At 47.3% G+C, this 15,645-nt stretch overlaps 1 protein-coding gene across 1 annotated transcript in view; it reads right to left on the bottom strand.

Annotated features, from left to right (window-relative positions):
- Window positions 1-1,849: 1,849 nt before the first annotated feature.
- mylka (myosin, light chain kinase a) overlaps window positions 1,850-15,645 on the bottom strand; it is a 122,251-nt gene continuing 108,455 nt past the window's right edge. The window contains exons 31-32 of the mRNA XM_084123267.1: window positions 13,891-14,013; window positions 1,850-3,572 (exon numbers count right to left, since the gene is read on the bottom strand). Coding sequence (XP_083979393.1) covers window positions 3,292-3,572; window positions 13,891-14,013 — 404 coding nt within the window. The 3' untranslated portion in view covers window positions 1,850-3,291. The remainder of the gene's footprint in view (window positions 3,573-13,890; window positions 14,014-15,645) is intronic.

The raw sequence follows: 15,645 nt of genomic DNA, 5'->3' as shown, positions 1-15,645 counted from the left end.
CATATACACCTAGGATGACTTGAGGGTGAGTAAGTCATGGGCTAATTTTCATTTTTGGGTAAACTATCACTTTAAGGGTGTTTGAGGTCAGTTTCTTTCACAGATATTGGATATGAATGAACAGTAGGCTATTAGCCGACAAAAAGTTTCCTAAAAGTTTCAAACTTACAGCACACATTACAGACATTGATGCACACACGCAGACATGTCTAAAGTATAGAGAAAGAATAAACTTTATTTTAACATCTTGATTTCGCTTAACAACTTAAAATATAATCTGCATGGAAAATAAATAAACTATGCCTCAGGCTTGCATAGTATCGTCAACTCACTCATTAGAATCATCGGTAATCCTCGGCAAACTTCAACAGTCGGTTGAACTGGCTCAGTCGGTTCTTTTTAGGGCTGCATGATTCATCAAAATGAAACCACACGCGATTTGGCAAATGCTGCAATTATTTTATGCACAGCTTGTAGTAAAAGCTGCTTCATCTGAACACCAGAGGGTGTCTCACACACACACACACACACACACACACACACACACACACACACACACACACACACACACACCACATATCCATCTGAACACCAGAGGGCGTCACACACACACACACACCACGTATCCATCTGAACACCAGAGGGCGCTTTCACGCAGACACACCAAATATGCCCTGCCGCAGAAGTAGATAACATGTCATTCCAGGAAATCCTTATGGGCATCACACTATGAATGCTGTAGCTGAATAAACAGAAGATTGTAACGCTTTGATTGATTTATTATATATTGTCTTTTGTTAGACAAGAGGTTCATAAATGCTTCTCATGTTTGGTTAAGATATTTGCTTGTCGCATGTTGCTTTTTCAAATGCACGTTATAAGCGACTCAAACTCACAGTGTTTTCAGATGGAGCAGCATTTACTACTGATCCGTGCCGTGCTGAGCCATGCTTCACTGACAACCTGTGCATAAAAAACTAATCGCAGCCTTTGCGATCTCATAATCGCAATAATCCAAATCGGTTTAAGCACGATTTCCATGTTAATTGCGATTAATCATGCCCTAGTTCTTTTTGAGTCGGATGTGCTACTTCAGCTGTGCGTCTTGCGTCATCAACCCAAAACTAAAGTTCGATTCAGTTCGATTACAGAACTGGCTCAAAAGAATGATTTGTTCAAGAATCGAACATCTCTAGTCAAAACCAGTGAAACTGTTGACAAGGAGCAGCTAAATCTAGAAACTCCGGGAATCACCCGTTTAAAAAACACAGAACAGAAGAGTGTCTGCTGTCAAAAAGAGAATGTGACAGAGATTGTAATAAAACAAGAATTAACATTGACATGGCTTCTCGGAGATGGTGAGAACTGAGGGATTTGACATGTAAAAGCGACATGGAGATGCCGATTTTTATTACTGAACAGGTGATTTAAGGTATTTCAATTGCCATATGTAGCTCTCTAACAGAGTTCAATAAAGCATTATCTATTGTGAAAGGTCATTTCATTATGGTTGCTGTAGCGCTGTGCGTGTGCTGGAATTTATTTTCAAGAAAGTACCCTGTCTATGGGTAAGGCTACAGCAACGTCTTCAGTTGGTCAGCATGAAATCTATTCCATATAAACTGGTTATGTCTCCTAAGCCTGGTAGTGAATGTTTTATGAGCAGCAGCATAACTGTATCCGCAGTCACACAGAGCCGAAGCTCAACCGAAACTATTCTTCTGCAAAATGCATGTAGTTTTGTTTTTTAACCGCAAGAGGGGCAAAAGTTACGTTAACTAACTATCAATGACTTTAATAACTTTCAATGACTAGTCAAGTTGTTTTTTGAGTGAGCACAAATATACAATTGGTTTGTGATCAAAATTTATTCTTTAAAAGTGAATAACTACATTTGTAGTGTTCTCATTACAATGCAATCTGCACTTTATCAAACGCATATATATGTAAACACATTAAAGAAATATAATCTACAGACATTCCTAATACAATAAACATACATTTAAAATGTGTCTCCAAATATCTGTTCTGCTACTGTGACAGTTGGTGAAAAAGAGGAAAATGTCTCCAAATGAAAACACACAACCTTACTTGAGTTTACAGTGCTTAAATAAAGCTGTCATAACAGACAGGAAGTGCTGCTCAATTCAAACAGTCTCGCACAAACACACATGTGAGTTTAGGTTGAAAAAAAAATCTACTTGTAGAGTAAAATGTGATGATGAAGAACAAGCAACCAATGGAATGTGAGTAACATTAAAGGGATAGTTCACCCAAAAATAAAAATTAGCCCATGATTTACTCACCCTCAAGTCATCCTAGGTGCATATTACATTCTTCTTTCAGTCGAATACAATCGGAGTAACATTAAAAAATGTCCTAGCTCTTCCAAGCTTTATAATGGCAGTGAATGGCCGTTTCTGTTTTGAAGTCCATAAAAGTGCATCTTATCCATCATAAAAGTGCATCTATCCATCATTAAAGTGTATCTATCCATCATAAAAGGGCTCCACACGGCTGGGGGTGGGGGGTGGGGGGGTTAATAAAGGCCTTCGAAGTGAAGTGATGCGTTTGTGTAAGAAAAAATATTAATATTTAACACGTTACAAAGTAAAATTCTAGCTTCCGGCCAAACGGCCATATGCAGTCTACGTACGCCTAAAGCGCAACTTACGCAACTTATGACGTCAGAAGTAGCGTAGTGCATCATGGCGTAGTGCAAATTTCAGCAGTACGTCGCATTACTCGCACAAGCTGCACTTTACACTTAAGTGCAATCCATATGTTTGTTTGGCCGGAAGCTAGTTATTTTACTTGCTAAAGTTTTAAATATGAATATTTTTCTTACATGAACACATCGCTTCACTTCAGAAGACCTTTATTAACCACCCCGAGCCGTGTGGAGTTCGTTTATGATGGATAGATACACTTTTATAGACTTCAAAACAGCCATTCAATGCCATTATGAAGCTTGGAAGAGCCAGGACATTTTTTTTAATATAACTCCGATTGTATTCGTCTGAAAGAAGAATGTAATGTACACTTAGGCTAATTTTCATTTTTGGGTGAACTATCCCTTTAAAGCCATGTGATAAATAAATCTGATATCCGACTCTGGCTGTTGCATAAATACAAAAATAACAAATTGGAAGTGCAATAAAGGAAATGCAGCAAAAGGTGATCAGAGGTCTTCATTATCCTCATCATCATTGTCATCATCTGGAAGTCCAAAACAGTGAGAATAAAAGCACCACGTGAAAAAGAAAGAAACATGGCAAAATAGATTGTCTTCTATTCTTCCTCCTCCTCCTCCTCCTCCTCCTCCTCCTCCTCCTCCTCCTCCTCCTCCTCCTCCTCCTCTCCACCCATCACCTCTACGATGAGTTCGGCGGTGCAGATGGCCTCCCCGATGCTGTTCATGGCCTTGCAGGTGTACTTTGCGTCATCATCACCGTTGACCTCAGAAATTACCAGACTGCAGTTTCCATCTTCATCATAATCAATCTGAAAATGACGCGTCTCTTTTATCGGCTGGTCGTCCTTATACCACACCACCTCTGGGTCAGGATAACCTGTTTGTACACCATAAAAAATATACATAACTATTAAATAAAATATATGAATAACTTGACAAAAAAAGCATGACTATTAAAAAATCCTAATTACTGCCTTATTACTACTGTTAAACGTTTGGGGTCAAAGGATGCATAAAATTGATCAAAAGTGACAGTAAATTTCTGAAGGATCAGATAACACAGCTTCATTACTTGAGTAAAAGTACAGATACACCTTGCTAAATTTTACTCAAGTACAAGTACTACAGTCAGATGTCTACTTAAGTAAAAGTACTGAAGTACTTGTTTTTAAAAGTACTTGAGTATCAAGAGTACAAGAGTACATTTTCTAAATATTGCATTACTGCTGCCACAGTGCTTACATTGGTAAACAGAGCAAACACTTGAAGTGAAAACTATCATTAAATTGTTCAGAAAATTGAAATATTCTGGCGAGGTGGGGCCACGGGTTGGCACATTCCCGGGAGCAATATTTTTTTTCCCAGGATGGTAGGGGAAGACTCATGATATTCATTAGGGAAGTCATCCCTGATTGGTCTGATTAACTACCCCTAACCCCACCCCTAAACCTACCCATCACTGGGGGTCTTATGACCTCCCTAACCCCGCCCCTAAACCTACCTGTCACTGGGGTTAAGTAGCCTGGCTAACGTCAGACCTCTTTCTCACTGAGACGTGGTCTGGGAACCACATGTTAATTTTCTCGTATTTGAGGCGTGGTTTACGAATGCCCAGAGCCGTTTATTGGGCGCTACGAATGTCTATCAAATGCGCCTGTACGTAGCTCATTTGTTTCAATTATACCAGATGACGTATGTAGAGCGACAGAAATTTGACGAGGAAGAAGACGAAATAAACTTGCGTTCTAAACTACTTAGAACACTATCTAAGGCTGCATCGAAAGGTAACTTCGCGTCTGATGCCATGTTGGACCCATAGATATAAACAAACTGCTTCGGTGTGTCGCATAGACGTCGTCATCATCTTGCTGCTCCCTCCCCGTTCTGTGATTGGTCCCCTTGCTGAGGCGAAAAGGCAGCTTGGGAAAACCCAGGCTAGGGGTTAAGACCAATCAGGGATGACTTCCTAATGAATATTCATGAGTCTTCCCCTACCATCCTGGAAAAAAAATATTGCTTCCCGGGATGGACCTGCTGCGTTGAGGAACAAATTGAGGGTTTCCGAGATTTTTCTTTTTTCCTTTTTTTTTTTTTTTTAGAAGAAGTAACGGGTACTCACAGTTATGGATAGAAATGTAGTGGAGTAAAGAGTACAATATTTGCCTCTCAAATGTACTTGAGTAAAGTCATGAGTACTCCCCAAAAATGATACTCGAGTAAAGTACAGATCCCTCAAAATTGTACTTAAGTACTGTACTCAAGTAAATGTACTCCGTTACTGTCCGGCTCTGGATAACACTGAAGACTGGAGTAATGATGCTGAACATTTAACTTTGCCATTACCTGAATATCATCTTAAAGGGTTTGTTCACCCAAAAATTTTAATTATCCCATAATTTTCTCAACCTCAAGCCATCCTGGGTGTATATGACTATGATACTAAAAAATATCCTGGCTCTTTCAAGCTTTATAATGGGAGAGAATGGTACCTTTTTTGTGCATCCATCCATCATAAAAGTAATCCATATGACTCCAGGGGGTTAATAAAGGCCTTCTGACGTAGCCATGTGTTTTTTTATAAAAAAAACATCCATATTTATAACTTTATAAACAATAAACACTGGCTTCCGGTAACGGCCGTACGCAAGTCTAGTTCCGGCGGAAGAGTGACATCTGACCCGACGACCTCTGACCTGACGCATGACGAGTGACCTCTGACCCAACACATGATGTAGGATGTAGGAGTAGCGTAAGCTCAGGTGAGAGTCGATGACTTCTGACCCGACGCATGACGTAGGATGTAGGAGTAGCGTAAGTCAAGTCACATTTATTTATATAGCGCTTTTTACAGTACAGATTGTTTCAAAGCAGCTTTGCTGAGATAACAGTAAAATAATGCAACAAAGTTTGTCTCCAGAAGAAAATAGTGTCACAGTCCAGCTTAAGTAAGTTCAGTGATGTTTCATTTTTTTTGTAAAAAAGTTATTAATTTTGTTAATTTACATATATAGCCGTTCTGGTGTCATCGTCCAGCTCAGTTCAGTTCTGAGTAAGCACCTAAGTAAGCTCAGGTGAGAGTCGACGACCTCTGACCTGACGCATGACGAGTGACCTCTGACCCGACGCATGACGTGGTTCAGACAAATACAGTGCTATGCATAAGTTTAGACACCCATGCTAAAGTTGACTAAAAAATCATCTTTTGGAAATTGAACTTAATGCCTTAATTAAAAAAATTTAGGAAAAATCCAACCTTTAAGGACACCAATTTTCTTTGTGAATGAATAATGTATCGTAAATAAATAAATGTTCTTCCTTAAAATATAGGGTGCATAAGTTTGAAAATCTGCCTGCCTCTATGGGAATTTAACATAGGGGTGTCCAAACTTATGCACCCTGTATTTTAAGGAAGAACATTTATTTATTTACGATACATTATTCATTCACAAAGAAAATTGGTGTCCTTAAAGGTTGGATTTTTCCTAATTTCAATTTCCAAAAGTTGATTTTTTATTCTTCTTTTTAGTCAACTTTAGCATGGGTGTCTAAACTTATGCATAGCACTGTAGAGCTGGGCAACAAACTCAAGCTCCTCCCACATTTCTCTTTGAAGGGGTCATATGATGGTTCTAAAAATAACATTATTTTGTGTATTTGGTTAAATGTAATGTGTTTACACGGTTTTAGGTTAAAAAAAGTGATTATTTTACACATATCGTACACCGGTGTGCTCTGATTGGCCAGCGATCCAGTGAATTGGGATTGGCCCAAATACCTTAAGCGTGTGGTGGACATGTCCCGCCCCTTACCATATTTGGAACATCAGCTCCCAAAGCAATAGTGACAGGTGAAAATGTCGGTTCTACCTTATCAATTCGAGCCCGAATCTGATCTGGAAAATGCAGATGACCAACTTTGCCAGCGCGACTGGACCAAACCGTATCAGATTGATAAGGTTTTATTTGTCACATCCATTGGGGACATAATTACTGATTATAATGACTTTTTATGTGTCACATCGCGCCGCGCTACGGGGGGGAGAAAACTATGTAAACATAAAACCATGTCTGCATTTGTGATCGTAGAAACGACAAACAAGCTCTACTCTATACTGCTCACAACTCGCGTTTGAATAGTCAGTAGCAAATTCTTAAAATATGAAAACATACTTACAGGCTGTGTCTGTGAGTCAGAAGCGCCAGACTGTACTTGCAAAGATGGAATTGCCCCACTTTTTAGAATCAGCCTTTGTGCACAGCTGGCCTTGTACTCTTGCAGGTTCTGGAAACAGTCCTCCGAAAAATGTGCAGCACACAGTCGAATATTTCGGTTGTACTGTTTTGGAACAGTGTTGTAAATAAAGCATACCACTGTTTTCTAATTGTGTCCTCTTTTGGAAGGCCAAACAAAGTAGTTTGGCTTTCGCAACGAAAAACGTCTCGGTTACTGTTGTAACCCTCGTACCCTGAAGGAGGGAACGGGAGACGTAACGTCGACGTGACGACGTAATTGGGATCACTTCAGGGAGCCCTATCAACTTCGAGTGTCTACAGAACGAGCCAATGAACGTTGGCGTGCGTGAATCGCCGCGCGGGTATAAACAGGAAGCGGGCGCACGCACACATTGTTTTTCGCTGAGGAGCCGAGATTTGTGACGGCCATGCAGCGATGGTCAGCAACGGTGGCGACGGGACGTTACGTCTCCCGTTCCCTCCTTCAGGGAATGAGGGTTACAACAGTAACCGAGACGTTCCCTTTCAGTCGCTCACGTTCGACGTAACGTCGACGTGACGACGTAATTGGGATCCCATGGAAAACGCCACGGTTGCTGCCACATCCAGCGCCCTACGCAAGACTCTCAGACCCCCAAACTGCTGGGGCGGAAGGCCTGCGTAGAGGGAGTTCAACTGCTGTTCCATTATACCCCACACAGAGGAACTCTTGGATAACACAGGGAAAGCGTACCTTTCCAGGGGAAAGAACGCTGCGGAGCCACATCCTGCCCGAAGGGAGGTAACATGTGGAGAATACACATATGGACTGGCCGAAGGGGCAGTGCAACATATGGAATGTCACTGGGGTGGCTCCACCCGAAGGGGGAGACACACCGGACAGTGACGGCAGAGCGGGCTCTGCCAAGGGAAGACACGGGCTCACCGCAGGGAGCTGGTCGTGGAAGAATACACATATGGGATCGCCGCAGGGATCACCACATATGGAACCCAGCCTAGCACAAGTTACACAAGCATACAAGCACTAGACCTGGCGTCGGACGCTCCGCAACGTCCGACTGCCGAAGGGGTGTGGAGGAACTCACAGGGCTCGCCAAGTGGGGAACTCGACTGGAGTAAAAAGCGCACGTATCCGTTCCTAGGAAGGGAGTGGCGCAGCAAGCCGACACTAGAGCGGGAACTTCGGTGTTACCGGCTAGCAGAAGCGAGCACACAGGAAGAAACCGGCTCAACACGTAAGCTATAAAACCTAGCGAACGTGTTAGGTGTCGCCCAGCCCGCAGCTCTACAGATGTCTGTCAGCGAGGCGCCGTGAGCCAGCGCCCAGGAAGAAGCGATACTCCTAGTGGAGTGGGCTTTCAACCCAGGCGGGCAGGGCACGCCTTGGGCTTCGTAAGCCAAGGCGATGGCATCCACTATCCAGTGGGCCATCCTCTGCTTGGAGACAGCCTTCCCTTTCTGCTGGCCTCCGTAACAGACGAAGAGCTGATCTGAGGTCCTGAGGCTTTGCGTTCTGTCCACGTACAGACGCAGAGCGCGAACAGGACAGAGAAAAGCCAGGGCTGGGTCTGCCTCCTCCGAAGGCAGCGCTTGCAGGTTCACTACCTGGTCCCGGAAGGGAGTGGTAGGAACCTTGGGCACGTATCCGGGCCGGGGTCTCAGGATCACGTGAGAGTTATCCGGGCCGAATTCTAGGCACGATTCGTCGACCGAAAATGCATGCAGGTCCCCTACCCTCTTGATGGAGGCCAATGCAACCAGGAGAACTGTCTTACAGGACAGGATTTTTAACTCAGCAGATTGCAGAGGCTCAAAGGGTGGTCTCTGAAGAGCCGAAAGGACCAGAGACAAATCCCAAGAGGGTATAGAGAGTGGGCGAGGAGGATTTAGTCTCCTTGCTCCCCTCAGGAACCTGACGATCAGGTCATGCTTTCCCAAAGACTTACCATCAACAGCATCGTGATGTGCAGCAATAGCGGCAACATACACTTTAAGGGTGGAGGGAGACAGCCTTCGCTCCAGCCCTTCTTGCAGGAAGGAAAGCACAGCTCTGATCGAGCAAGATCGGGGGTTCTCCTCGTGAGAGGAGCACCAGTCAACGAACAGGTTCCACTTCAACGTATAGAGGCGCCTCGTAGAGGGGGCTCTAGCGGAAGTGATGGTGTCAACTACCGCAGGGGGTAGGTCACCTAGAACCTCCGCGTCCCGTCCAGGGACCAGACATGGAGATTCCAGAGGTCTGGACGCGGGTGCCATAAGGTTCCCCGTCTCTGAGAGAGCAGGTCTTCTCTCAGAGGAATGGGCCAGGGAGGGGCTGTCGCGAGGAGCACTAGTTCCGGGAACCAGGTCCGGTTGGGCCAATACGGCGCAACTAACAAGACCTGCTCCTCGTCCTCCCTGACTTTGCACAAGGTCTGTGCAAGAAGGCTCACTGGGGGAAACGTATACTTGCGTAGGCCCCGGGGCCAGCTGTGTGCCAGAGCATCCGTGCCGAGGGTCCCCTCGGTCAGAGAATAGAACAACTGGCAATGAGACGTGTCCGGGGCGGCAAACAGATCTACCTGTGCGGTCCCGAAGCGCCTGAAAATCAGCTGGACCACCTGGGGATGGAGTCGCCATTCTCCCGGTAGCACCTGCTGCCGTGAGAGCTCGTCGGCTGCACGGTTGAGCAGGCCCGGAATGTAAACGGCACGAAGCGACCTCAGATGCTTCTGACTCCAGAGGAGGAGATGGCGGGCGAGTTGTGACATGCGGCGGGAACGTAGACCACCTTGGCGGTTGATGTACGCAACGGTCGCAGTGCTGTCCGTACGGACCAGTACGTGCTTGCCTAGAAGCAGCGTTTTGAAACGGCTCAGTGCAAGACGTACTGCTAACAACTCGAGGCAGTTGATGTGCCAATGCAGTTGAGGCCCCGTCCACAGACCTGAAGCTGCATGCCCGTTGTACGTGGCCCCCCAGCCGGTGGTAGAGGCATCCGTGGAGACCACAGAGTGCCTGGACACTTGTTCCAGGGGAACACCTGCCCGCAGGAACGAAGGGTCCGACCACAAGCTGAGAGTTTGGCGACAGTGCGGAGTCACTTGGACCCGGCACGAGCCGCTCTGCCACGCCCATCTCGGGACTCGATCGTGGAGCCAGTGTTGGAGCGGCCTCATATGAAGCAATCCGAGCGGCGTAACCGCGGCTGCAGATGCCATATGCCCCAGGAGCCTCTGAAACAGTTTCAGTGGTGCCGCTGTTCTGCGTCTGAGCGTGCTCACGCAGTTCAACACTGACTGGACACGGGCCTCGGTGAGGCGCGCTGTCATGCTGATCGAGTCCAACTCCATACCGAGAAAAGAGATCCTCTGCCCGGGGGTGAGTTTGCTCTTTTCCCAGTTGACCCGAAGCCCTAGGTGGCTGAGGTGACTGAGCACCATGTCCCTGTGTTCGCACAACTGCTCTCTCGACTGGGCCAGAATAAGCCAGTCGTCGAGGTAGTTGAGGATGCGAACACCACGCTCGCACATGGGAGCAATGGCCGCCTCCGCGACTTTCGTGAAGACGCGGGGCGACAGGGCCAGCCCGAAGGGTAAGACCTTGTACTGATATGCCCGTCCCTCGAACGCAAAGCGGAGAAACGGTCTGTGTCGAGGGAGAATCGAGACATGAAAGTACGCGTCCTTCAGGTCGATCGCTGCAAACCAATCTTGGGGACGGATGCATTTGAAAATGCGTTTCTGCGTAAGCATCTTGAACGGTAGCCTGTGAAGGGACCGGTTCAGGACGCGCAGGTCCAGGATTGGTCGTAACCCACCACCTTTCTTGGGTACAATGAAGTACGGGCTGTAGAAGCCGGTCTTCATATCGGCTGGAGGGACCGGCTCGATCGCGTCCTTCGCCAGTAGGACTGCGATCTCCGCCCTGAGCACGGGGGCATTGTCCGCCAGAACACGGGTGAACAGGATGCCCTTGAAAGCAGGGGGGCGCCGGGCGAACTGAATCGCATAGCCGAGTCTGATGGTACGGATGAGCCAGCGAGACGGGCTGGGAAGCGTTAACCAGGCTCCCAGAGACCGAGCAAGCGGGACCAAGGGCACCACAGACGTACCCGGGGTGGGGCAGCGCGGCGGAATGCAGGGACCCGACTCGGACGGCACAGCGGCCCGAAGTGGGGTCTGAGTGTGTGGTGCAACACATACCTGCTTCCGACGAAGGGCAGAGCGGGTGTGCGGAGGCGTCAGAACGTCCAGGACACAGCCACTGCTGCCTGAAAGTCCAGGACACAGCCACTGCTGCCTGCTGGCGATGAAAGAGGGGCTGGGGAGTGACAAGGCATGGCGGCGTCGTCGACTGCCAAGCGCGCCCTCTTGGGGCCCAGAGGTTTCAGAAATTGCTCTTTTTTTGAAAATGTGGGTACCACTGACCCGAACAAAAAGAAAAGGAAACAAAAGATTCTCCGCCCGGCCCTCCACCGGGGGAAGGAGTGGCGCCTTCGCCATCTCCTGAAGAGCAACTTGATCCACCTCCGGGCCGCCCGTCTCAGGGTCGTTTGCACCGTCGCTTGCCTCCTGGTTTGGCAGCGGCCTGGACGGGCGGGGTCGGCTTCCTACGGCTTGCTCCACGCTGAGGCCTGGATGGTTGCTGCTGCTGCTGGGGCTTAGCGGGAGCGGAGGACGCCGCAGAAGGCCGACCTCGGCGACGAGTAGACGGAGGGTCTGCGGCCGGCGGACGGGTGGGAGCAGCAGCGGTCCGCCGGGGCAGGATGTGCCGGATGGCCTCCGTCTGCTTCTGTGCGGCCGAGAACTGTTGGGCAAAGCTCTCGACCGCGTCGCCGAACAACCCAACCTGGGAAAGGGGGGCATCCAGGAACCGATATTTATCGGTGTCCCTCATATCCGCCAGGTTGAGCCAAAGGTGGCGCTCCTGGACCACCAAGGTGGACATCGCCTGACCAACTGAACGTGCGGTTTCCTTCGTCGCCCGGAGGGCGAGGTCGGTTGCCACACGGAGCTCCCGGAGAGGAAGCCCCGAGGAAGCGGACGCCGGACACAGCTGCATCGCGACGGCCCGCTCCACTGGGGGGATATCCACATACCCCTTAGCTGCCCCGCCGTCGAGGAAAGGTACCGGGGCGGCGCACTGAGAACCAGCACGGCCCGCCCCGAGAAACCAATCGTCCAACCGAGAAGGTTCGGGACGTGGTGGAGGATTCCACGCAAGCCCGACCTTCTCGGCGGCCCGGGAAAGCATAGCAGTCCATTCTGGATCTGGCTCGGACAACGCTACACGCCCCGAGGGGGGCAACGCAGCCGAGTCGTCATTTCCAGAGGACAGCTCCCCCTCCGATGCTGCGATCGACATCTGGTCATCAGCCGGAGCCCCAAAGGAAACGGTTGGTCGTTCCGGAGAAGGACCAAGACGTCCACTAAGGGGCCCCAGTGGCGACAGCGCTTGTGAGGCGTGAGGGGCCCGCGGAGGATGACTCGACAGGGAAGCCCTCACGGTAATCCTCAGATCACCCTGGTCATGCGCCGAAGTAGGTCTATTCTGCGGGGCAGAATAGACACTAGATCGGGGCATAGGCGAGGGGACTGCACCTCCCTTGAGGTAAGTGAGTCTCGATCTAAGCGCTGCGATAGTCATGTTCCCGCAGTGGGAACATGAACTATCCACAAAAGCTGCCTCAGCGTGTTGAATGCCCAAACACGAGAGGCAACTGCTGTGGCCATCTGCTGGCGCCAGGGAACGACGGCATCCAGAAACGCACAAGCGGAATGACATCTTGAAAAAGACGCAGGGTCACGCTTGTGTTGCTCTTTTAGTGAAAATAAAAAAAGGATTTGGAAAAACTCTCTTTTGTGTTGAGGCACCCAGGGGTAGCCGCAGTGTGAATGCACACACAGGGGAAACGCCCACCGAACCGACACACACAAAACACAAACACAATGCTGTGAAAACAGCAGTTGAGAGCTGCAATGCTCGCGGCCACCACTGATCGCGCCGTCACACCAACACAGGAACAGAGAGATGATCCTCTTTTTGAAGTCTTCAAAGGCTGATTCTGATAGACAAAAAGTCTCATAGAAACTCGGCTCCGAAGTGAAAGACAATGTGTGCGTGCGCCCGCTTCCTGTTTATACCCGCGCGGCGGGGCGGGGCGCGTGACGCGATTCACGCACGCCAACGTTCATTGGCTCGTTCTGTAGACACTCGAAGTTGATAGGGCTCCCTGAAGTGATCCCAATTACGTCGTCACGTCGACGTTACGTCGAACGTGAGCGACTGAAAGGGAACACAGCGTCTCCACCACATGGCGGCGCTGGCGGCAACAATACAGCGAGAATAAAAGTTACGCCTTTCTTCTTTGCGTATTCGTTTGGGTAGTGTTATGAAATTCTGACCCCACACACTGACGTAGATTTGTAGATTTGAACGAAGCGTTTTAGGAAGACATGGCTGAGAATATCTCTTTGGGTGTGAGACTTTGTAACTCTGCAGATCTTATACATGCACAGACAGCTACATAACACACTAAAGAAAAAGGAAAACAAGAAATCACATCATATGACCCCTTTAAAAATTCTCGTTTTAGGCTTCTAATTCGTGACCGGTGTTTTCTTTTGTCGGGTCAGAGGTCGGGTCGGGTCAAAGGTCACTCTTCTGCCGGAACTCGACTCGCATACGGCTGTTACCAGCCAATGATTATAGTTTATAAAGTTATAAATATGGATTGTTCTTACAAAAACGCATAACTTTGCTTCAAAAGGCCTTTATAAACCCCCTGGAGCCATATTCATAAGTAAATGCTATTCATAATATTTATGGAACAGGAAAAGTGGCTGTGGTAAACATTTCAACACATTGGGCACACTGTATTAAGTCATCTTTAAAACTGTAATTTTATTTTACACCATATTTAATCAATGCACCATATTTTATCCACAGATTTTTCAGCATTATGTAACCATATAATTTTACCTTCAATTTTGCAGTCGAATCGAGCAGCACTGCCCTCCACCACCTCGACGTCTTTAATAACAGTGCTGAACGTGGGTTTCATTAGCGTCTTCTGCTCCAATTCAGCAGAAAACTGTTTGTCCTCTGTGACAGATAAACAGGAAGATTTTGGACATTAATAACAATTATAATGACTTTAACATATAATAAGCAAGCTAACATTCAGTATATTCTAGAATCTTTTATTCTATTTAAATAGTGTGACCAAGTTGGTCATCTGCATGTGTGTAAAATGCGCAAGAGAATAATGATGTGTAAGGGAACCTGCAAGGAATCAAACATCAAATATATCAAAATAACATGGAACAAAAACAGTGAAATAGCACTGTCATGTTCATTACAGCAACATCTCAGATATCTCAAATAGATTAATTAGTAGAAATTACTGGTACTCCTCCACCTGTCCTACTATATACAGTGAGGAATATAAGTATTTGAACACCCTGCTATTTTGCAAGTTCTCCCACTTGGAAATCATGGAGGGGTCTGAAATTGTCATCGTAGGTGCATGTCCACTGTGAGAGACATAATCAAAAAAAAAAATAATCCAGAAATCACAATGTATGATTTTTTAACTATTTATTTGTATGATACAGCTGCAAATAAGTATTTGAACACCTATCTATCAGCTAGAATTCTAACCCTCAAAGACCTGTTAGTCTGCCTTTAAAATGTCCACCTCCACTCCATTTATTATCCTAAATTAGATGCACCTGTTTGAGGTCGTTAGCTGCATAAAGACACCTGTCCACCCCATACAATCAGTAAGAATCCAACTACTAACATGGCCAAGACCAAAGAGCTGTCCAAAGACACTAGAGACAAAATTGTAAACCTCCACAAGGCTGGAAAGGGCTACGGGGAAATTGCCAAGCAGCTTGGTGAAAAAAGGTCCACTGTTGGAGCAATCATTAGAAAATGGAAGAAGCTAAACATAACATAACAAGCTAAACAGGTGATCTCACCTCGTGGGGTCTCAATGATCCTAAGAAAGGTGAGAAATCAGCCCAGAACTACACAGGAGGAGCTGGTCAATGACCTGAAAAGAGCTGGGACCACCGTTTCCAAGGTTACTGTTGGTAATACACTAAGACGTCATGGTTTGAAATCATGCATGGCACGGAAGGTTCCCCTGCTTAAACCAGCACATGTCAAGGCCCGTCTTAAGTTTGCCAATGACCATTTGGATGATCCAGAGGAGTCATGGGAGAAAGTCATGTGGTCACATGAGACCAAAATAGAACTTTTTGGTCATAATTCCACTAAACGTGTTTGGAGGAAGAAGAATGATGAGTACCATCCCAAGAACACCATCCCTACTGTGAAGCATGGGGGTGGTAGCATCATGCTTTGGGGGTGTTTTTCTGCACATGGGACAGGGCGACTGCACTGTATTAAGGAGAGGATGACCGGGGCCATGTATTGCGAGATTTTGGGGAACAACCTCCTTCCCTCAGTTAGAGCATTGAAGATGGTTCGAGGCTGGGTCTTCCAACATGACAATGACCCGAAGCACACAGCCAGGATAACCAAGGAGTGGCTCTGTAAGAAGCATATCAAGGTTCTGGCGTGGCCTAGCCAGTCTCCAGACCTAAACCCAATAGAGAATCTTTGGAGGGAGCTCAAACTCCGTGTTTCTCAGCGACAGCCCAGAAACCTGACTGATCTAGAGAAGATCTGTGTGGAGGAGTGGGCCAAAATCCCTCCTGCAGTGTG

This window comes from Abramis brama, assembly GCF_963993115.1.
Source record: "Abramis brama genome assembly, chromosome: 8".
NCBI lineage: Eukaryota > Metazoa > Chordata > Actinopteri > Cypriniformes > Leuciscidae > Abramis > Abramis brama.
Note: the sequence above shows the minus strand (reverse complement) of the source record. Positions and strands in the feature narration are given on the sequence as shown.